Source organism: Bubalus kerabau, chromosome X, assembly GCF_029407905.1.
Source record: "Bubalus kerabau isolate K-KA32 ecotype Philippines breed swamp buffalo chromosome X, PCC_UOA_SB_1v2, whole genome shotgun sequence".
NCBI lineage: Eukaryota > Metazoa > Chordata > Mammalia > Artiodactyla > Bovidae > Bubalus > Bubalus kerabau.
In genome coordinates, this window is record NC_073647.1 from 160164291 (window position 1) to 160188450 (window position 24160).

General features: G+C 46.7%; 1 protein-coding gene and 1 non-coding gene across 7 annotated transcripts in view; both read right to left on the reverse strand.

The window, feature by feature from the left end:
* The window catches only part of LOC129639703 (uncharacterized), a 320986-nt gene that overhangs the window by 161627 nt on the left and 135199 nt on the right, over positions 1–24160 (reverse strand). For 3 of the 6 annotated variants that reach the window (XR_008708554.1, XM_055564890.1, XM_055564889.1), the window contains one exon: positions 9916–10017. Coding sequence is in view for 2 of the 6 variants with exons in the window: in XM_055564890.1 (XP_055420865.1) it covers positions 9916–10017 (102 nt within the window). In the remaining 4 variants the exon portion in view is untranslated. Of the gene's footprint in view, positions 1–1683; positions 2689–5998; positions 8008–9915; positions 10018–24160 lie in introns of those variants that run through there. The other 3 variants (XR_008708560.1, XR_008708556.1, XR_008708557.1) reach the window with 2 other exon arrangements.
* LOC129640468 (U6 spliceosomal RNA) lies at positions 139–243 on the reverse strand. Its single transcript, XR_008708837.1, has one exon. It is a non-coding gene; the product is annotated as a U6 spliceosomal RNA (small nuclear RNA).

A 24160-nucleotide genomic window follows, 5' to 3' on the forward strand; every position in this document is an offset into this window, starting at 1 on the left:
ACATACACACACACACATCTCAACCCTTTCAAGCATAACACTTGCAAATATCTTCTCCCATTCAGTAGGCTGGCTTTTTGTTTTGTTGATGGTTTGCTTAACTGTGCAGAAATGTTTCTTAATTTTTTTTTAATTTTTTAAAATATGGAATGCTTCACAAATTTGCGTATCATCTTGCCCGGGGGCCACGCTAATCTTCTCTGTATCACTCCAGTGTTGTATACGTGCTGCCAAAGCAAGCACTGAAAAAGCGTTTTAGCCTGACCTAGTCTCTTTTATTTATTTTCGCTTTTGTTTCCCTTGCCTGAAGAGACAGATCCAAAAAAGTACCGCTGAGATTGATGTCAAAGAGCATACTGCCTATGTGTTCTACGAGGAGTGTCATACCTTCAGGTTTTACATTTAAGTCTTTAAGTCACTTTGAGTTAGTTTTGTATATGGTATGAGATAGTGGTCTTTGTTGTTGTCTAGTCACTAGGTTGTCTCTGACTCTTTGTGACCCCACAGACTGTAGCCCGCCAGGCTCCTCTGTCCATGGGATTCTCCAGGCCAGAATAGTGGAGTGGGCAGCCATTCCCTTCTGCAGGGGATCTTCCCAACCCAGGGATCAAACCCATGTCTCCTGCACTGAAGGCAGATTCTTTACTATCTGAGCCAGCAGGGGTGTTGATTCATTGGGATATGACTCGGCCATCAAAAATAAAGAATTAATGCCATCTACAGCACCATGGATGGACCTAGAGACTGTCACACCGTGTGTGATTCTTTACCAGCTGAGCCACCAGGGAAGCCCAAGAACACTGGAGTGGGTAGCCTTTCCCTTCTCCAGGGGATCTTCCTGAGCCAGGAATCGAACCAGCGTCTCCTGCATTGCAGGCGGACTCTTTACCAGCTGAGCTGCCCAGGAAGCCCTTTGGAAGCTGCTGCTGCTGCTGCTAAGTCACTTCAGTCGTGTCCGACTCTGTGCGACCCACCAGGCTCCGCATCCCTGGGATTCTCCAGGCAGGAACACTGGAGTGGGTTGCCGTTTCCTTATCCAATGCATGAAAGTGAAAAGTGAAAGTGAAGTCGCTCAGTCGTGTCTCACTCTTCGTGACCCCATGGACTGCAGCCCACCAGGCTCCTCCGTCCATGGGATTTTCCAGGAAGCCCCTAGTGAGGCCCAACAACAAGTGAACAGATAAAACATATAGTCTTATATCCATACAACAGGAATTTACAATAGTAATTACAATAGTAATAGGTAGTAATAAATAGTAACAAACAGCAATTAATAGTAATAAATAGTAATAAACGGTAACAAACATTGATCAATAGGATAAAGAAACAGATAGTAATAAATAGTAATAAACAGTAACAAACATTGATCAATAGGATAAAGAAACAGTAGTAAATAGTAACAAACAGTAATAAACATTAACCAATAGCAATAAATAGTAACAAACAGTAACACAGAGTAATGAACAGTAACAAACATTGATCAATAGTAATAAATAGTAACAAACAGTAACACAGAGTAATAAACAGTAACAAACATTGATCAATAGTAATAAATAGTAACAAACAGTAACACAGAGTAATAAACAGTAATAAAAAGTAGTAAACAGTAACGAACATTGATCAATAGGATAAAGAAACAGTAGTAAAAAGTAACAAACAGTAATAAACAGTAATAAACATTAACCAATAGCAATAAATAGTAACAAACAGTAACACAGAGTAACAAACAGTAATAAATAGTAATACATAGCAATAAACAGTAATAAACATTAATCAATAGCAATAAATAGTAACAAACAGTAACACAGAGTAATAAACAGTATAAAGAGTAATGAAGAGTAATAAATAGTAATAAAAAAGGAATGAACTGTTCATACACACAGTGAAATGGATGCATCTCAAAAAAAAAAAATCATGCTGAAGGGGAGAAACTAGACAAAAGATTACACGCTGCATGATCTTATGTAAAACCCCAGGAAATACAAACTACCGTATAGTGAGGATCAAAATACAACCTACGATATATCAGTAGTCTGTGGAGGGAGGAGCAGGAGAGATGAGATCTCTGAAAGTTACAGGGATGCTCATTGCTTTGACTGACGTGAAGGTTCGAAGGGCGTATCATGTGTCAAAACGGTTCATGTTACATAGTCTTAACATGTACAGTTCAGGGTTTCCCTGGTGGCTCAGCTGGTAAAGAATCTGTCTGCAACGTGGGAGACCTGGGTTCGATCCCTGGGTTGGGAAGATCCCCTGGAGAAGGGAAAGGTTGCCCACTCCAGTATTCTGGCCTGGAGAATCCCACGGATTGTACAGTCCATGGGGTCGCAAAGAGTCGGACACAACTGAGCGACTTTCACTTTCACATGCAGTATATTTTCTGCCAGTTATATCTCAATCCAGTTCTTACAGATAAAAGGATCCAGTGCCACTTACAAAGAAAAAAAAGGATCCCCTAGTGAAGACAGAACATTATTCACCGTAGCTTCTGCTGAAATGATGACACCATTAATGGGCTGTGACGATTCGCTGCCTGAAGCAGCCACTTTCACACCACACCTTCCACCTGAGCATCGTCCACCATGAATTATTCTCATCGGTAGCTCAGAAGCATGCGTACTCTCTGCCCAGCCTCCCTCACTGGACTGATGAGGGCCTCAGGTCATCACAGGGGTTAAACGGCTGGTCCTGGAACAGACCCAAAGTCAACAGTCGTAGGAGGTGACAGAAAGCCTGCATTTCTTTAGCAATTCTACTGGGCTCTCCAGGGCATGTGATGTTTGTATAGAAATTCTAGACTCACAAGACAGAAAAAAGAACCAGAGGTCAACTTGTCAGTTGCCTTGCCTCTAAGCCCCAGGCAGACACAGGATTCCCCAGCTACTCGGGGTCTTCACTGTCATTCTCCAACCACAGAGACACAAAAGCCAGCAACTTGCCATCCACGTTCAAGGTCAGAGCTCCCAGCAAAATCTAGCTGCCATCTGCTCACAGTTACAACAGGGTAAAATGACCTCGAGGAAGAAAAAAAACCTCTCTGGCAGTCAAGTGGTGATTTTGTTTTCTGTGATTATATTCCTTTGTATGGAAAAGAAATTTCAATGCCAGTGTGATCCAGAATCTTACATTAGCAGTAAGGAGCTAGCTTTTTAAAGACACGATCTTGAATCAATCCTATTGTGTAATAGTTTTGCAATCTGGGACAATACAAGAGGTGTCTTCATGAAGGTCACGTCCAGTCAAAAATCCAAGCTCAATTACGAATTCCAGAACCACTCGGATTAGTAACTTTTAAAATTCTTGACACAGATAGCCCTTGAAAGAAAGTCACATTTGGTTAGTCATTTTAAAAAGATGAAAAGGAAAACAACGGTAGTTCTGAGGTCAAGTTCCCAGTTAGCAAGAAGAAACAATGGAGGATGCAACGAAAGGTTAAAAATGTCAGGGGACATGTGATCCTTGAAGCCAGCCAGCGCGTGTGGACGGTTTCAGATCTGCGTGCAGAACGGCACTGCTCAAGTTACGAGACAAAGAACCACAATTCGATTACAATCGTCTTGCTTTAGCAACCACCTCTGGCCCTATAAAACATGACCTTTTTCCTGACGGTTTGGCCTCTTTCACAACAGAGAACCCAGCACAGATGAGAAGAGAACAGGAGGACCCTTCTGAATCACGACACAGTTCGAGGGTGTAAATCCAGCACCCAACAGACAATGAGAATGGTGACCTTCACGTGCAGCCCACTGACCTTCAGAAACCCACAGCTGACTGTTCACAGGACCCATCAGCAAACACAAACGTAATACCATTTACTGAGCCAGCACGGAGGCCCGTTCAAAGCCCGGACGTTATCCCTTAAGAGGAATGCATACATTTATATCTCACTGTGATGGGCAACCTGGAACCAAACCAGGTCAGATAATGGAACGTACTTAGTACTGAGTGAGTGACTGGTAGTCACTGAGCCGTGTCTGACTCTCTGCGACCCCATGGACCGTAGCCCACCAGGCTCCTCTGTCCATGGGATTCTCCAGGCAAGAATACTGGAGTGGGTTGCCATTTCCTTCTCCAGTACTTACTATGGGGTCACATTAAGTAAATTTCATTTCTCTCTAACTCCTGTGAAAATCTGTGAACACTGTGGAGATTACAGCATGAGTTCCTCGATGGTATTACGTGCCCTCTCTGGGTACTGGCCACTGTCTGCTGACCCTCCCCCTTCTGCCCTGGTTCATCTGTCGGTGGTTCTGTCTGTGATGCCCAGAGCTTTGCTCCTTTTTCCATCTTCCTGCTTTTATGAACATCTCCCTTTACGGAACCGAGAAGCCACTAGGGACTCTGCTGCCTGGATGTCCCCAAACCACCCATTGCAATAGCCCCCGTCTTTGCTTCGGTCTGGTGGGAAAAGATGGAAGGCGGGAGGAGAAGGGGACGACAGAGGATGAGATGATTGGATGCCATCACCGACGTGACGGACATGAGTTTGAGCAAGCTACAGGGGTGGGTGATGGACAGGGAGGCCTGGCGTGCTGCAGTCCATGGGGTTGCAGGGAGTCGGACACGAATGGGCGACTGAACTGAACTAAACTGTCATCGTTTGGGATGTGTTCATCTCAGCCATCTTTGATCAAACATCCCTCTCTCTGGCCATGGGTGGTTCTATTCCTGTAGCCCATGTCCTTCTGCAAACGTCTTCCTTCTCCAGCCCTCCAACCTCTTTATCCCCTCACCTACATCGTCCAGTCCTCTCCTGTATCTGCAGGTTCCCGGCCCATGCCTTCAACTCCTGCGGCTCATTGTTTTACACACATCTTCCTATGAGTGGTCCAACGCTAAGCTGATCTATGTCCCCCGATATCTGCTTGTGCTCTGTATTTGCTCCTTAGCTATCACACCTCTCTGCTGGGGATGTGTACTACCTTCATTCGACACATGAGAAAGCTGAGAAAGGTATGTGCCTAGAATTACACCAGAGACTGGAGCTGGGTACCCTGGCCAGCGCCCTCATTCGCACACTTAGGGCTCCCATTACTGTCTAGTGAAGAAACATCAGCACATCTATGCTGGTAAATGGGTGAACGGGGTTTCAGGGGTCCGGCTAGTCATGTTTCCCAAGCAGTGGCCATGGCCAGTGTAGCTCATGAAACCAACAAGCAGGGTGAAGATACAAAATTACAGAGCATCCAGCTAGAGAGTAAACCCTCATGGTACTCGCCTTTGCTTCCAGTTTCTTGGATGCTTACTCCATCCTGACATCTCATGCAATTTTTTTCTGAGTCTTTGGATAAGATCCTGCTTTTTTTTTTTTTTTTTTAAATTCCTGAACCTTAGATCCCATGACTATAGCCCTCATTCTCAGCCAGATTATATCCTTTCCTTTATCGGGGCTTCCGTGGTGTCTCAGGTGGCAAATCTGCCTGCAATGCAGGAGACGTGGGTTTCATCCCTGGGCTGGGAAAGATCCCCTGGAGAAGGGCTTGGCAACCCACTCGGGTATTCTTACATGAAGAATCTGATTGACAGAGGAGCCTGGCGGGCTGCTGTCGGGCTGCAAAGAGTCAGACACGACTGAGCATGCATGCATAAAGAGGAAACACAAGTCCTCACGCTGGAACTTCTGAGTGTGAGACCGACATGAGAAGCCTGTACACTGCCGACGAATAGTAGCCGCTGCTCACCACGACTAGAAAGCACAAGAGTAGCAACAAAGACCCACTTTGGGGAAAAAAAAAAAATTAGTAAACCTCTTGTTATAGCCTAGCTTTAGATTTACAGGAAAGCTGCAAGAATGTTACAGAGTCCCCTCATATTTTAAGGTCTTCCATTTACCTGGTACTCTGTCATAACCAATGAACTGATATTGACAAAGTATTATTCACCAACATCTGTATTTCATTTGCCTTTCCTTAGCTTTACCCTAAATATCCATGCGTTGCACCAGGATCCTAACCAGGGTATCACATAAACTTTTTAGCGGGTCATAGCTTCTTGGTCTCCTTGCGGCTCTGACGGTTTCTCAGACGTTCCCTGGTTTTGATGACCTTGACAGCTTTGAAGGATGCTGCTGCTGCTAAGTCGCTTCAGTTGTGTCCGACTCTGTGTGACCCCATAGAAGGCAGCCCAGCAGGCTGCCCCATCCCTGGGATTCTCCAGGCAAGAACACTGGAGTGGGTTGCCATTTCCTTCTCCAATGCATGAAACTGAAAAGTGAAAGTGAAGTCGCTCAGTCATGTCTGACTCTTAGCGACCCCATGGACTGCAGCCTACCAGGCTCCTCCGTCCGTGGGATTTTCTAGGCAAGAGGACTAGAGTGGGGTGCCATTGCCTTCTCGGTGAACGATGCTAGGCAGGTATTTTGCAGAACATCTTTCAATTTCGTTTTCCCCAGAGTTTTTCTCATGCTTATGCTGAGGTTACAGGCATTTTGGAGAAAGACCCCAGAGGTGAAGTGGCCTTCTCACACACATCATATCAAGGTCACATGCTGTCAATAAGACATAACCCAGTTGATACCGACCTTGATCACTGGGCTAACCAAGCATTTCAGGTTTCCCCACTGCAAAATTACTCATCACCTTTTACTTCTGAGGAATATTTTTAAGCATAAAAGATTCAAGTATTTAACTTCAGAGTATCTACATCACCACTGGATGTGGTCACACCTACAGGCGTGTGTGACTGGTCCTTTGCGGAAGATCACCTTGATTCTGTACAGAGACAGACAGGCAACGTTGATGGGGGTAGGGACACAGAGAGGACCCAGTGCTCCAAAGAACAGGGGCTTTCGAGGGACCCAGAGAACACAAGCATCTGAGGTTGAACAAGTATCCTACACCAAATGTGAAAACGGGAACCTGCACAGACAGACAGGACAATATGCTCATTATTTGGGAAGCAAGTTCGGTTGCTGCCACACAAAGACTCGAAACACACCTGATAAGCTAGATGTTTCGTCTCTCCTGGAACACCGCATAGATGCGGCTGGGTGGTTAAGGGCTGGAAGGATAAGTTGGCAATCCTCCACACGTGACTCCATACCTGTGAGTTATGGTCACCTGGTGTATTTGTCTTAATATTTGTGAGTTAAGGTCATCTGGACCACCATTTGTCAATGGGAAGGAAAGAAGAATGGGAGGGATCTGTCCTCCTTTCTCAAGAACCAGGGGCAGAAACTGTTCACATGGTTACCATTCTATACCACTGACTTGAGCTTAGTTAACACTGGGCTGTGGACCAAGCTATGCGGTAGGTGGGCAGTGTATGAACAGGATCTAACTGGATGCCTGTCTACTCGCTAAGACTAGCTGAGCTTTATGTGGATAAAGTATCTAGAAGAGAATGGATCAGGGGAGAATAAACTGCTTTAAAAGGAGCAGGTCTTCCTGGAGAAGGAAATGGCAACCCACTCCAGTATTCTTGCCTGGAGAATCCCACGGACAGAGGAATCTGGTGGGCTATAGTCTGTGGGGGTCACAAAGAGTCGGATACGACTGAGTGACTCACACTGAGATATTTGTATTCTTCATTTATGTAATATGTACTAAAATTATATGGCAGGAGAATAGTTAACAATATGGGGAAATGTTTATGCTATTTTGTTGAGTAAATAGAAAATAGTAAAGCTTATTAGAAAATAACATCAACTGTGTTAATCTAATTTGGTTTAAAGGAAAAAAATACATACATGCACAGAAAAAAAAGTGAAAAGCTATCTATCAAAACTTTGATATACAATTTCTCTGTGCCTTGGTTTCTTCGGTTTATAAGTGAGGATAACAAGAGGACTTATTTCATGGGGTTGTGATAAAGATTAAATAAAATAATAGTTATTAAAAAAAAAAAAGGAGCAGGTCTTTAACTCCACATCTGGAGTCAGGTGGCTTGCCATTTGTTCAAAGAGAAAGACGGCATCTGCAGCGAAGCTGCAAATCCCACGGGTGTCCTGTTTGGCTGACTCGTCCACACGCTTCTCCAAGTCCGCTCGAACAAGTCAGTCCAAGGAAGCTGAGACAGAAAACAAAGCGCCTGAAATTCTCCAGCTTGGATGGTGGCCCTCGTCTCTGTTACTCTCCCCAGAATTGCAACATCAGCTTTGGGTTCCGGTGTTTCAGTAATAAGGAAACCAGTTCTCCAGGCTCCGATTCTTTCTACCATACGAATCTTCGCTCCACGGATCATGGAGACACAGGTGGAGCTTCTCACAGTTGCCCCTTGTTTTTCTTCCAACCGTGCACTCAGGTCTCGGGGAAATAAGCTCCCTGCCCGCAACTGCCCCCAGTTCTCCGTTCACCCGACTCTCATAATCTCCCACTCTGACTGAGGGGAAGCATTTGGACTCTGGGACCCAGCGGTTTCATAATCAGCTCCGAAGCAGGATCAGGCACAACCTGAGATGCAAGACAGGCGATACTTGTGCCGTTTCCGGCAGGCAGGGAAGGGCCACCAGCCCCCAGGAGGAAGGGCGGAGGGAGACCGCCGTTCACACCTGAGCATCGTCTCGGTTACCTGGTCTCTGCGGCATGGCTCCTCTCATCATGCGGAGGTCTCGGGGTTCACTGAGAAATCGAGACTAGTGCTACGCTCAAGCTGGCTTCTGGTTACCAGTCCTACTGGGGCTTCCTGGGCACAGGTCAGGTAGGACAGTGACAAGATTGAGAAACTCTCCAACACGGAGAAAACAGAGGATGAGATGGACGGTAAGTAATGCACGGACCCGACAGGGCACCTGACAACAGCTACGAACGCGGAAGATCCACAGACCTTGCCCGGACGCCCTTTATACCCACCAGCGTCGACGCTCTACTGCGAGCTCAGCAAAAGCAGCTAGCTCTGTGCGATCCAGCTCAAGAGACTGAATTCAAGAACCCTTCACTGACAGCAGCCTGATAACATATTCCAGTGATAAGACATAGTTATGCCTGAGCCTGCTGCATTAAGGATGAATATAGAATACTTCTGCAGGAGCAATCATACATACCAGCACTAATTCTGCATTCTCTGAGCATTTTGGAGTGTTTTTTTTTTTATAGGCACTCACAGTCAAACTACATAAACTCAGTGTTTCATCACTGACTCATCTAAATGAGAAACAGGGAAAACATACAGGAAAACACATTCCTAATTTTCTGACTTATAGACAAGGTGAAATTAATGACAACCGTTTCAAGACCCAAAATGAACTTCTTCATTTCAAAACTAAGATTACAACTGAAATAAATCTTACAGGATAAATTAACACAGCCTTAAATTTCAAAGGCATGCAAAACAAACTCACGTGGCTTGATAATTTGCTGCATTTACTGAAGCAGTGTTCTGGATACCTTGAAAACGTTTCACCTTATTCTGAGCCTAATTAGATATAACTTGATGGACTCTCTTTTTCGGTGATGAGAAATGAGGAGGGTGTTCTTTCCTCTGTCATACAGGAAACACCGTTTTTATTAAACTAACATCACAACCACGTGCCCTCTGTGCATACAGGGCAAAATCATCAAACACCACCTCTGCGTTTCCCGACGTGAGCGGCACGCGGACATTCAGTTTAGCTTTAAGATCTACTCCGAGGCGGGCAGAATGTTAAGCATTTCGTTACTATACATGTGCACCATTCTAATGTTTAAATTTGTTTCTTTGTAATAACAAAGTTGCAACACGACAGCTAGCCAAGTAGATGCCAAGTCAGTGTTCAAGGTGGATGAATTACACGCACAGGCTGCTTAATCAGGCACAGGAATGATTGAGCAGAGAGACCAAGGAACTGGTGATGGTTCACGTGGAACCACTCAAGGCTGTGAGGGAAGGTGGCCGTGAATAAGCAGTCTGCACACTGTGATTAAACAAAACAAAACAAAAAAAAGGGCGTGAACGCATCAGGTCAACAGGCGCACATCCAGAGCAGGGAGGAACGCTTACCTTAGGGGTGTCCTTGGAGCTTCTGATGGACCCGCACCACTCAACAGGACGGAAGCCAAAGCCGCCTCTTTCTGCAGGTCGCTGGGGCTGGGTTTCCCTCTCCTGAAAGCAGAGGTTTCCTGATCAGAATACCGCTCCCTCAGCATGCTGAATCAACCCCTTTGCTGTGGATTGGTCTGATAGGATTTCCAGCCCACTTGTACTTGGCGGCAACAAAGTTGTGTTTGCGCGTACAGCTGTTTTGACAGACAAGTGCAATCGTGGTCGGGATGTCGTCATGCACGCCCACAGTTAAGGCAGAGGAATGTGTGAGGTGCCAGCGGGTCTGGCAGGGGCCCTTGAGACTGCACACACAGCCGGGGGTTGAGAGGACTGTCCCAGAGTGTTCCGTCTGGGCAAGGTGCCTCTATGCTCATCTAAATGGCCTCTGCAAACCCTGGGGCATTTAGCTCCAGACTGGGCAAGGCACCACTTTGCCAGCAGTGGGTGGAAAACCACGCTTCCCAGGTGGAGTTAGTGCTAAAGAACCCGCCTGTCGATGCAGGAGATGTAAGAGACGCAGGTTCGATCCCCGGGTCGGGAAGATCCCCCTGGAGGAAGAAATGGCAACCCACTCCGGTGTTCCTGCCTGGAGAGTCTCATGGACAGAGGAGCCTGGTCGGCTACAGTCAACAGGGTCTCAGAGTTAGACACGACTGAAGCGACTTAGCACACACAGACTCAGAATGGAGATAATGTCCCCCACAAACACTGGAACTTTCACTTTTCGGGGAAGGGTTTCCAGCAACAAGCTGCTGTCAATGCATCCCCATCACCGGTCCGAACACGTGGCTCTCAGTTCACCAGGCCAACTCTTCAGAGAATCAACTCATAGAAAGGTTCACCTCAACCGTCCCTTTCATCACCCCCTTGCCTGGAACGATCATCTACTATCGGAGCATGTTATCTCTTTATTGGCTTATTAAGAGATGAAACTCCAGTACTTTGGCCACCTCATGCGAAGAGTTGACTCATTGGAAAAGACTCTGATGCTGGGAGGGATTGGGGGCAGGAGGAGAAGGGGACGACAGAGGATGAGATGGCTGGATGGCATCACTGACTTGATGGACCTGAGTCTGAGTGAACTCCGGGAGTTGGTGATGGACAGGGAGCCCTGGTGTGCTGCGATTCATGGGGTCGCAAAGAGCCAGACACGACTGAGCGACTGGACTGAACTGAACTGAACTGATCCTGTACTCTCACTGCCTTGTGAGATGATTATTGTAATTTCCGCCATGAACCTGTGCTAAATGATTGGTCAACATGACCTCAGTGTCTAACCAAAATTTGCTGCTGCAAGAAAACACCCTTGTGAAGAGCATGGTTTCCGTTTATGATGCATGAATGTTTGCTGTCTCTAAAAAAGGACTTGGGGGGAAATCTTTTTCTTTTTTCCCCCCAATCTAGGAAGAAAATCCCTAGATAGGGACAACGAGAACAAGAAATGATGGGAATGTTTTACATGAATTTCATGGTGCAGTAGCCCACAACACTCATGACACTTACTGATAGAAAACTCACTAAAGGTTCTGAGGATAACTCTTCAGGAGAAGGAAGTGGCAACCCACTCCAGTGTTCTTGTCTGGAGAATCCCAGGGACGGGGGAGTCTGGTGGGCTGCCGTCTATGGGGTCGCACAGAGTTGGACACGACTGAAGCAACTCAGCAGCAGCAGCAGACTCATTCATTGGAGAAGGCAATGGCACCCCACTCCAGTACTCTTGCCTGGAAAATCCCATGGACGGAGGAGCCTGGTGGGCTGCAGTCCATGGGGTCGCGAAGAGTCAGACACGACTGAGCGACTTCCCTTTCCCTTTCCCTTCAGGTTTTGACCTCTTTCAGAAATAAAACATGAACGTTACAAGTCCACACATCTCCTTCTGTTTAATTAGGAAAGATGCCCTTGGATACTAGTTTAGAGACACAAAGAACCACTGGCTTCTTTCAACTTGTCCTGGCTTATATTACAACACCAAATTGCATGTAATTGCTCCTGCATGTGTCTGCGCAGGACTCCTATAAAGAAAACTGAATTTAGTAACTGCATGATACTATCTGTTTAATTGAGTGTATCAGTAACTTTCAATCTATAGTTCCCAGATAGCACTGGAAAGGAAGAGGAAAAAAAAAAAAAATCACTGACTTTGTTATTTCCTCAGGCAGCAAAGAGATGAGTGGTATCTGGCCTCTTTGAGCCCTACTGATAAATCAGTGTCTGCATGTTGAACTGTTGCATTTTAAACACCACCGGGTTGTAAGCTGGCACTCAGTGCTTTTCTTTTGTAAAGTTTTGCAGAGTTGTATCCTCTACACTGACTCACATTTTCTACATGTAGAATCTGGCTTCATGGAATAACTCTCCTGTATGCACTTTGATGTAACACTGTTGTGGAATCCTGATTAGAAAAGACGGCAGAGGGACTTCCCTGGTCCTCTTGCAGTTAAGAATCAGCTTGGGCTCCTGTGTCCATTCTCTACAACAAGAGAAGCCACCCTGTGAGAATCCCAAGCCCTGCAACCAGAGTAGACCATGCACAGAAACGAAGACCCAGCACAGCCAAAAATTAAAGAAAGGTAAGAAAATGGAAAAGAAAAGGGGGTATGGTCTCCTGGAGAGACAAGACCCCCCAGAGAGGCTCCCTGCCCTTGTGGTGACCACGGTCACCCGGGGTCCTCCATCTGCAGGGGAGCAGGGAGCTGGCAGAGAAGACCGAGGGGCACGTGGCCCGGGCCATCCCTTGAGGGGCCAGCACGCGGCCCTACCGTGGGTCCCACCACAATCTCCTGAGTGTGCTGACGCCCCCGACAAGCGAGGGTCTGCTCCCTCGGGCGACACATGTTCTTTGATACCCCGGGTTCACGGCACAGACCTCAGTACAAGATAGACACCTCGTCCGCATCTCCTGAAGCAAGGCCAAGTGTTTCCATTCCTAACACCCACCATTAGGATACTTTGGTTTTAATTTTTTCATTTAAACACAGAGTATCTACAGTTCTTTTTACTCCCGTTCCCTTTTGTTCTGTTGATGGAAAATGGCAGCATTTCTTAATCCCTTAAAACTGAAAGTGTTACTCACACAGTCGTGTCAGACTCTCTGCGACCCCCATGGACTGTAGCCCACCAGGCTCCTCTGTCCATGGGATTCTCCAGGCAAGAATACTAGAGTGGGTTGCCATGCCCTCCTCCAGGGGATCTTCCCGACCCAGGGATCAAACCCTTATCTCTAACGTCTCCCACACTGGCAGGCGAGTTCTTTACCACTAGCACCACCTGGGAAGACCCTTGATCCCTTAGACGTTTATTAATAAATTATCTATCGAATATTGATAGGTTAGTAAAACAAAGGCCATTATGAATTTCACTGAGCTAACCAATGCATTTTTCTTATGGAAATGTTTGTCGGAAGCTATGTTAATGTACTATGCATTTACCCTAGACTCTGTCTTCAAGTCGGTTCGCCTAAAGGCTCAGAACTGCCTTAACAAACCAGTATGTTATATGCATACATTGTCCTCTTAATGTGTGTTAATGAAACTATGTATTTGTATGGAAATCTGCCTTTCTTCAAGATTCATGTCAATCGTTCTATGGCCCGGGATGACTCACCTGGTGCCAGTCTCTGAGTTTTGAGACATTTCCTTCCTCTGATTAGCAGACTGCTAGTGTTCTTGACTGGAGAATCCCAGGGACAGGGGAGCCTGGTGGGCTGCCGTCTATGGGATGGGGTCTCACCGAGTTGGACACGCCTGACGTGACTTAGCAGCAGCAGCAGTAGCTGCTAAAGACTAGCAGGAGGGCTCTCTTTCCACCCCCTTCTGATGTCTATGCCAGAAGCTTTCTCTCTCTCTTTTATGCTTTAATAAAACTTTATGACACAAAAGCTCTGAGCAATCAAGCCTCATCTCTGGCCCCGGATTGAATTCTTCTCCTCCTGAAGCCAAGAATCCCAGCATCTTCCGTGGTTCAGCAACAACCTTTCACGCCTAAGCAGGAAAGGGCAGAGTCGAGATTCAGGCTGCTTGATTGGTCATGCTTCCACGGCCCTCGCTGCCACAGGGGCCGTTCCGTCTGCACGGACACCAACCGGCCACCAGCATAGCCACTGACAACCACGGTCCCTAAGCCACAAGACCCCTTTTTCCAATTCCTTTTAAGAAGGGTTGTGGACAAGGCTGTCAGGCCAAATGAAGCTGGTTACTATGACAGTCTTTACTCTCCAAAAATGGGGCCACGTGTTCCAAAAATACATCGAGAACAACTTAAGAAAAATAGATCCGGAGACGGAGGGATGAACTGAAAGGGTAATAGTTCAGCATACAGTGTATTCTTGACCATCTGAGCCACCAGGGAGCCCCACGTGAAATAGACAGCCAGTGAGAATTTGCGGTATGAGGTAGTGTTGCAGCCACGCGTTCCGGGAAACAGACTCACTCCGAAGGACAATGCAGATCGTGGAATGCAGTTGATTACACCGGCCGGCCCAAGGCCGTCTCCTCTTAGCCAAGGACCCCAACCAGGTTTTGTGAAAACCTTATATACCCTAAGTGTATGTGCCCAAACCCACCTCCCCAAATTCCCTGAAACTAGTCTGAACAAAGGAAAAGGAAGATGCAAAGTTAACCTGGGATTCGTATGCCTTTAGGCCTAGGTAGTTAACAGTGGACAATTATCAATAGGCCTGTGGTCATACCCCAATAAGCAGAATAGAATGTATGATTCCATTACATCATACAGACGATAAGGGTATTATTTTAGGTGACGGAGAGTCTAGGCACTACTTCTGGGGCTCTGCCTTCCGGGGGGTCTGGTTTTCCAGTTGGTAAGTCATTTCCATAGACACTGGGCATAGAACTCAAAGTCCACAATCTGGTCCAAGAAAACAAAAGTCCTGCTTTCAAGATGGAGCTTGTTCTGTCTCCTCTTTCAGTAAGGAGGAGGAACATACAGCCAATTCTTGACCATCTGACCCACTAGGGAACTCCAGGTAAAACAGATACCCAGTGAGAATTTGCTGTACGAGGTAGGGAACTCAGCCTGGTGCTTTGTGAGAACCTAGAGGGGTGGGATGGGGTGGCAGGGGGGTTAAGGAGGGAAGGGACATACGTATACCTGTGACTGACTCATGTGGATGTATGGCAGAAACCAACACGGAATTGTAAGGCAATTATCCTTCAATTACAGAAGGAAGAAAAAAACCGTATGATGCCATCATCTGTTGCCTCACCCATCTTCTCCTGGAGCAAGGCAACACTAACTCGTGGAAGTGGGCTGCACCTTGTCTCTAATGTCCTGATAGTCTCCTCCACATTCAGGTTTTCAGGGAGGACAGAGGGACCGTCTTTGGAAAGTTATTAGGGTTAGCTGTCTGCCAACAGCAGAGGCATCAGAAGAAATGTGAGTGTTTTCTTTTACCATCTCAGATGCTAGGATCTCGGAGACCTCTCTTACATGTGTGGATTCACTGAGATACTTGGTCTGCCCGGCATGTTCTATTTAAAGTGTCTTATGCATCAGGCTTCCCTGGTGGCTCAGAGGTTAAAGCGTCTGCCTGTGATGCAGGAGACCTGGGTTCGATCCCTGAGTCGGGAAGATCCCCTGGAGAAGGAAATGGCAACCCACTCCAGTATTCTTGCCTGGAGAATCCCATGGACGGAGGAGCCTGGTGGGCTACACTCCACGGGGTCGCAAAGAGTGGGACACGACTGAGCCACTTCACTTTCTTTTCTTTTCTTCTTTCTTATGCATCAGTGAAGTGCTCGAGACTTCAAAGGCTGCTTCGACACTGGATGACCTGAGTCAGAAATCTGCGTGCACACGTCATGAGTCATGAACCCGTAAGAGCTTGCTGGGGTTTTCCTCAATTCCTATGACTCAGGGAAAGTGGGTGCAACAAGCTCTTTTTGAAGAGCCCTTCACAATGCTTGCTCAAGTTTTTAAAACGGCTTTCAGACAGATCTCATTTGGTGTTCCACTAAGACTCCCCTCCTGGGGCTTCCCTGGTGGTGCAGCGGTTAAGAATCCACCTGCCAACGCAAGGCGCACGGGTTCGATCCCTGGTCAGGGAGGATTCTGCGTGGCTTGGAACACCTAAGCCCGTGCACCACGACGACCAAGCCCACTTGCTGCAACTACTGAAGCCCGTATGCCTAGACCCCGTGCTCTGCAACAAGAGACAGTGAAAGATGCTCAGTCGGGTCCGACTCTTTGCAACCCCATGGACTGCACAGTCCGTGGAATTCTCCAGAATACAGGAGTGGGTAGCCTTTCCCTTCTCCAGGGCATCTTCCCAACCCAAGGATGGAAGCCAGGTCTTCCACATTGCAGGCGGATTGATTCTTTACCAGCTTAGCCACCAGAATAGCAACAAGAAAAGTGAGCACAATGAGAAACCCATAACAAAGTGCAGCCCCTGCTCTCAGCAAGCAGACAAAGCCTGTGTGCAGAAGCGAAAACCCAGCACAGCGGAAAAAAAAAAAAAAAAAAACTAAATGAATACATTTTTTAGTAAAGAATCCCCTCCTTACTCTGATCAACGTTATGTGGCAGCCAGGATGGGAGGGGACTTTGCAGGAGAATGGATACACGTGTATGTGTGGCTGAGTTTGTTCACCATTTACCTGAAACTATCACAATATTGTTAATCAGTTGTACTCCAATAGAAAAGTAAAAAAGTTTAAAGTAGGGAAAAAAATTTAAAAATTAAATTAAACATCTCTTGAAAAAAAAATTGAAAAAAAAAAAAAAAAGAACCCCCTCCTTAATTTTAAGACCTATTTTTTTCCTTAACCTGTTCACAGTTGAACCAAACTTAGACTGATAACAACAAAGGATTACACTAAGTTATGTTTCATGCCCATTTAGCTGAAATAAAAGTCAAGGAAATCCTTCTGTATTTTGGAGACAATTATAATGACTGAAGTCAAACAGTCTTTGGGATTCAGTCTTCCTGTTCTAAAATCAATAGGAAGTTTTATGAATTTGTATTTTGAGTGATAGTCAGGAATGCCAAACTTTCTATGAGATCTAAGTGATTATGGACAAAAATGTGATTATAGCCTGGTAGCCTGTAACATGGGCCGGATTCATTGAACTTTCCATTCTGCGGGTGCTCCTGTTTAATCAGTAACTCCTGGCCTGGCCTCATCTGTCTGCCAGGCTTAACTGGTTGAAGGGAATTGAAATCAATGAAAACTAAAGTATCATTCTGCTTGGAAAAAGCTAGATCCTTGATTTCACTTTAAACTCATATTAAAATTAATTTTTGAAAAAATAGGTGCAGACATCACAATCACCTTTTTGCAACCTCTAGTCAACCATAAAACCACACAATTGAAGTATATATGTTGTTTAAATGCAGAGCAAATCTCATTTTTTTTTTTTTAAACAAGTTATTACCACGGAAAGGTTCCATTCCCTGCAGCGCCAGGCCTGAGGCGCTCTATTTCATCAGATGAGCAGAAAGCTAATTAGAGAATTCTATATGTTTAACAAAATTTAAGACAGAACTGGAAAATGCGGGAAAGTATTTTAACAAAATCTCTTTTCTTGGAGCCTGGAGTACCAGTCAATATTTACCACTGACGCTGTTCTTATTCTGCTATTTACTTTAGTTACACGTTTACAGAAATCTATGAAATAACAGCCAAAAGGCTTTCCAAAACTTAACTCTGTAAACCTCCAGGGTGGGATGCCTATCCTTTGGAATACACACCACCTCCTTTTTTTTTTTTTTTTTTCTTTCCTCCCTTTCAGCCAGAAATAATTTGAGAACATACCCACACAATCTTTAGAACATTCTGAAAAGGAAGACGGCCCAGATATGTCTGCAGTTTAAAGACAGAAACAGCAACTGGGGAAGCTGAGAGTTTTCCTGGGAAGGATGGTCATTAGGAGATGAAATGGGGACCCTGTATTGCCACGGAAGTGGGTGGGCTCAGAGGCTTCGATGTACCAATTTCGTGAGCTTAGGCTGCTGTAACAAAATACTGCAGACCAGGGAAATTAATGGGACTGTCCCCGGTGGCTCAGCGGTAAAGAATCCGCCAGCCAATGCAGGAGACTCGGGTTCAATCCCTGGGTCGGTAAGATCCCCTGGAGGAGGGCATGGCAACCCACTCCAGTACTCTTGCCCGGAGAACCCCATGGACAGAGGAGCCTGGCAGACCACAGTCCATGGGGTCACAAAGAGTTGGACACGACTGAGGCGACTTAGCACGCACAGGGGCTTAAACAGCATACATTTCTCTCTCACAGGTCTGCAGGCTGACGAGGCCAAGGCTGACTCCCTCATCTCTGTCTTCCTCTTCTTACAACAAGGCTAACCCTACCATAAGGGTTATGCTATGACACCATCAAACCCTAGCCACCTCCAAATCCCACCCCGTTGGGGGCTGGGGCTTCCACATATAAACCTGGGGGACACAGCTCAGTCCCTGGCAGCACCGTAGCCCCCAACCCTCATTCCCAGTTAGATAACAGGGTCCTAAGAGATGAGAGAAGCGTGCCAAGCATACAGCATGCTCAGCGGCTCTGAACCACAGACCACGGCAGCCATGGTCCTCCCCCTTCGTGGACAAGCGTCGTGGCCACAGGGGTGGGGGAGCAAAGCTGGCACCTTGAGGACAGGGACCTACCGCGGAGAAGGGTTGCATCAAGAGAGTGGGACCAGCACCCAGACGTGGAAGACGGGGAAAGCGCAAAGGAAGGAAATGACTGCCTGGCGGTGGTAATACCCTTTCTGATGCAAACTGAACTGATACAAACACGGAAGAAGAAAGCGCTCCAGTGGAATGCATACACAATGAGAGGCCTGCTCAGTTCAGTTCAGTTCAGTCGCTCAGTCGTGTCCGACTCTTTGCAACCCCGTGAATCGCAGCATGCCAGGCCTCCCTGTCCATCACCAACTCCCGGAGTCCACCCAAACTCATGTCCATCGAGTCAGTGATGCCATCCAAGCATCTCATTCTCTGTCGTCCCCTTCTCCTCCCACCTTCAATCTTTCTCAGCATCAGGGTCTTTACAAATGAGTCAGCTCTTCGCATCAGGTGGCCAAAGTATTGGAGTTTCAGCTTCAGCATCAGTCCTTCCAATGAATATTCAGGACTGATTTCCTTTAGGATGGACTGGTTGGATCTCCTTGCAGTCCAAGGGACTCTCAAGAGTCTTCTCCAACACCACACTTCAAAAGCATCAATTCTTCGGCACTCAGCTTTCTTTATAGTCCAACTCTCACATCCATACATGACCACTGGAAAAGCCATAGCTTTGTCTAGACAGACCATTGTTGGCAAAGTAATGTCTCTGCTTTTTCATATGCTGTCTAGGTGGGTCATGGCTTTTCTTCCAAGGAGTAAGCGTCTTTTAATTTCACGGCTGCAGTCACCACTCAGCAGCACACATAAAGCAGAGGGGAACACGTGGAAGCAGCAGCTGGCTGTTTTGGAGAACAAGTGTGATGGGGGGGAGAAGGCAGCCTCGGAAAAGCGCTGAGGGCAGAGGCTCAGGGAAGAAAGAGACCAGAAGGATCTCACGCTGAGAGTGTGGGTGGCAGACACTGCAGGGATCAGGAGGGACCAGCCACACAGAAGTTCGTCAGTAGTGAGTATGGGTCACAAACTGGGTGTCAGGCTGCACGCAAGGCTGGGGCCCTGGGTGGGAAAGTGGAATGAAAGGAACAGTTGTTTGCGCCAAAAATAAAATGGGGTATCTAGAGAGTTCTGATGCTGTGAGGGATTGGGGGCAGGAGGAGAAGGGGACAACAGAGGATGAGATGGCTGGATGGCATCACTGACTCGATGGAAATGAGTCTGAGTGAACTCCGGGAGTTGGTGATGGGCAGGGAGGCCTGGTGCACTGAGATTCATGTGGTCGCAAAGAGTCGGACACGACTGAGTGACTGAACTGAATTGAACTGAGAGAGTTTACAACAGCCAAGAGTGAACACTAGGTTTTAAGACTTGAGAAAAATGACGGCATCATCAATGACACTCCCTTCACTTGGAGGCGGTGTGTCTCCCGAACTCCAAAAAAACAAACAAAAGCCACAGAAACCTGATATTCTCTGCCCGTCACCTTCTCAGCTTCCTGAAACGGCCAGTGTCTACGTCAAAAACGTTTCCAGTTTCTGAAAAGAGTGCACGGGCCACACCAATTTCATAGCATCACCTGACCCTTCCTCACTCACTCTCATCTCAAGGTCATTTCCTTGCTTTTCTCCTTGACTGCCTCTTCCTTCCAGTTTATGGGCAGCCTCTATCAAGAACACCTTGGACTGTTCAGAAGAGAGGTGGGAAATTAAGCTAATGAGTATAAGCAAATGCGCATCGCAGATTCCAAAATGAAGCAGGAGCATCTTCCAGACCCAGCCGGTCGAATCATTCAAGGCCACATTGAAAACCTTCTACATCTAGAATGTGTGTGACCATCAAGATCCAGGGGGTTCTATGGAGACAGGAAAATGAGGTCAGCACTCTCTGATTTGAATAATAGCAAGCATACTCGGAAGAGTAACATGCTTTAAGGTTTCTGCGGTAAACAGCACCTCGATCGCCTGCTGGCTCATGGATGGGTCTCTCAGGTTCACTGTAAAGTCTCTGAAGGAAGGTTTTCTTAACTGCCTCACGCATGATCCATGACGTCTTCAATATCTTACGTGTCTCATCATTCAAAAAAAGAGAATAATGCTTCGCAAAATCTTTCTGCTTTGAGTTTTCCTAATGTTTTCCCCAGTAGAGCCTACTTTTGCAAATTTCAGCCCTTCCGTGCAAACACCAAGGTCTGGCACAGTCTCGAAGTTCAAGATGCAGAAAGGTTCATTAGAGACATGGGCCGTGCAGGAAGGCACGGTCTCCAGCTCTGACTTCGGAGATACTATGAACCGTATCAATGGAGCAGTGACACCAAACATCATAAAAGGAAGTGAAGTGAACTGAAAGTCGCTCAGTTGTGTCTGACTCTTTGTGACTATACAGTCCATGGGATTCTCCAGGCCAGAATACTGGAGTGGGTACCCTTTCCCTTCTCCAGGGGATCTTCCCGACCCAGGAATGAAACCTGGGTCTCCCCCATTGCAGGCGGATTCTTCACCAGCTGAGCCACAAGGGAAGCCAAAACCTAAAAGGGCTTCATACTAAAAACAACAACAACACCAAAAAAAAACCACCTCTGGCTTATTTTATTTCAGAACTAATTGGGAGGAGGGGACATATGTTGATGTACAGAAGAAACCAACACCATATTGTAAACCAATTATCCTCCAATTAAACGTAATCAAATATTTTTTTTAAATAAATGGCTATTTTAAAACAAAAAACAAATCATTGTGCCGGGAAGAATAACCTCTGTCTCTATTATTACATTAAAAAAAAAAAAGTATTTCTTCAATTGCTAGAATTGTAGTTATGAATCAGTTAAATATTTATGAGTTTGGAGGAGGAGTGGGGAATTTGGGGCTCTTGCCTCTCTAGGTTTTAAATCTTTTCACATAAGGAGTCCTTACAGGGATAACATGCCTGAGTTTGGACAAGATACGATTTGTAATGATGTAGACTGAAGCGACTTACCAGCAGCAGCAGCAGCAGACTATACCACTTTTTTCCAACGATGCCTAAGATGTTCATGGAACTGACTCACTCTTAAGACAGAACGCATGTATAAGGGATAGTGAGAGAGCTGCTGGGTGGGCAGAACCCTGCTAGTGGAATCTCGTTCACATACAGTCAGGCTCGCCCTCAAACTGTCAGAGTGCCCGAGGCCCTCAAACACACAGCTACGAGTCTTCCTCATGGCAGTGGGAAAGTCCTACTCAGGGCCCTTGCTCGTTGTCACACTCAAACGTGAGATATTTGTGCAACAAAAAGCCAGCAAAAGGCTGCCAAAAGATTCGATCAGGCTGATGGAAAACCTTCTCTACTTACACCTATTTATATTAAGTTGCAATTTTCAGGAACCAAACGAGATGATTTTTTTTTTTTCTAAATCAACAGTAACACTTTAATACAAGGTCTTCTTAAAACAAAACAAAACAAAACTTTAAGATGAAGTTGAAGCTCCAATGCTTGAGCCACCTGATGTGAAGAGCCAACATGATTGGAAAAGAGCCTGATGCTGGGAAAGACTGAAGGCAAAAGGAGGAGGGGATGACAGAGGCTGAGATGGTTGGATGGCATCACCGATGCGATGGACATGAAATTGGGTGAAACTGCAGATAGTGATGGACAGGGAGGCCTGGTGTGCTGCAGTCCATGGGGTCGCAAAGAGTTGGACACGACTGAGAGACTGAACCGAACTGATCCTTCTGTCCCCAAAGTACAACTGTTTTAACACAAACCACTTTTTTTTTTTTCATTCTATGAACTCAGAGGAAATCATAAAAGAAAAATCAAAGTCTCTAGGTTCAGCAAGGGCTTGTGATAGAGGAAGGACAGTTCCCTGGTGGCTCAGATGGTAAATGGTTGGCCTGCAGTGCAGCAGACCCAGGTTCAGTCCCTGCGTGGGGAAGATCCCCTGGAGAAGGGGACGGCTACCCACTCCAGTCGGGTTGCCTGGAGAATTCCCAGACATCCAGGGACAAGAAGCACACACGTGCACAAATAGCTGCTAATAAAAAAGCGATGTCTGGGGAGCCTCAGGGGGTGCAGGTTAGACCCCTGGTTTTGGAGCTAAGATCCCGCGTGCCCTCCCTCCCAAGCCAGAAAACCTGAAACGCAAAAGAGAAACAATATTGTAACACATTCAATCAAGACTTTGAAAATGGTCCACATTAAAAAAGAGAGAGAGAGAGATGTCATGGGAGTGAAATGAAGGGCAAGCGGGGCAGAAGTCATTAGGTGCAGATGGAGTGGAACAGCAGTGGGTGGCTCCCAGCTGGATGGCACCCATGACCGGTGAAGGGCAAGCAGAACAGCAGTGGGTGGCTCCCAGCTGGATGGCACCCACGACCGGGAGCTCTTGGCTTAGAGTGTCCCCCTGAAGCACGTTCTGTAATTCAGGCTCTTTACTCCCTGAAAGAAAGCACACGGCATTTTTGACACGGTGTCTCTTACTCAGTATTTGGACGCTGCTGTGTGCAATGGACGTGGACTCTCTTCCACCCTGCATAACAACCCCCTGCACCTCAAGATCTCAGCTTCTTAGAGCAACACGTATGCGTGGGATCATTCACCCTCTAGGGCACCAGTCCAGGGAGGGGTTAACCCTCTCTGCGCGCACCGCCTTCCCCAGGCTGAAATCAGGCTGTTGACCCGGCTGCCTTCTCTTCTGAGGTCTCACCATCAAACTTCACTCCATTTTCAGCTTCACTCAGCTTACGGACGGACTTCAGTTCCCAGCGTTGAGGACCCCATGTCCTCGCTGACTCTCAGCTGCCCACGGTAGCCCTCAGCTCCTTCCACATGGAGCTGGTAACATGCTGTTTTGCTTCTTCATGGTCAGCAGACCAAGAGCCTATGTTTCCTGCAATACATTCCCTTCAGGAAAGTCCTGGACCCTTTTTTTTTTTTTTTAATAATTTTATTTTTTATTTCAGGCGGCCATGGGTCTTCATTGCTGTGCTTGGCCTTTCTCCAGTTGTGGCGAGCAGGGGCTACTCTGCGTCATGGTTCCTGGGCTTCTCATCCTGGCAGCTTCTCTTGTACAGGCTCTAAGGCTTCAGGAGTTTCAGCACGTGGGCTCAACAGTTACCACTCCCAGACTCCAGGGTACAGGCTCCATATTGTGGCACACAGGCTTAGATGCTCCCCGGCATGTGGCATCTTCCTGGGTCAGGGGTCTAACCCGTGCCTTCTGCATCAGCAGTCAGATTCTTTACCGCTGAGCCACCAGGGAACCAAGCCCCAGGACCCTCTTTAAAAGGCGGGAGGGGGGTTCAGGTTGGGGAACACATGTACACCCATGGCTGATTCATGTCAGTGTATGGTAAAAACCACTACAATACTGTAAAGGAATTAGCCTCCAATTAAAGTAAATTAATTAAAAAAAAAAGTTCCAGCCCACCCAGCATTCTGTCTCTTCCATGAACTTGCAGTCTGCTGTCTTCATTCACCTCTGCCTTCCCCATATCCTTGAGGTAAGCACAGGAGTGGGTCACATTCAAGGGGTGGGATTAGACCAGGTGGTCGCTGGCAGGGAGGACAGGAATCCTGGGGCCAGGTTAGGATTCTGCTGACCACAGCCTCCCCTTCTAAGGCTGAGCTCTGTTTGCACAGCA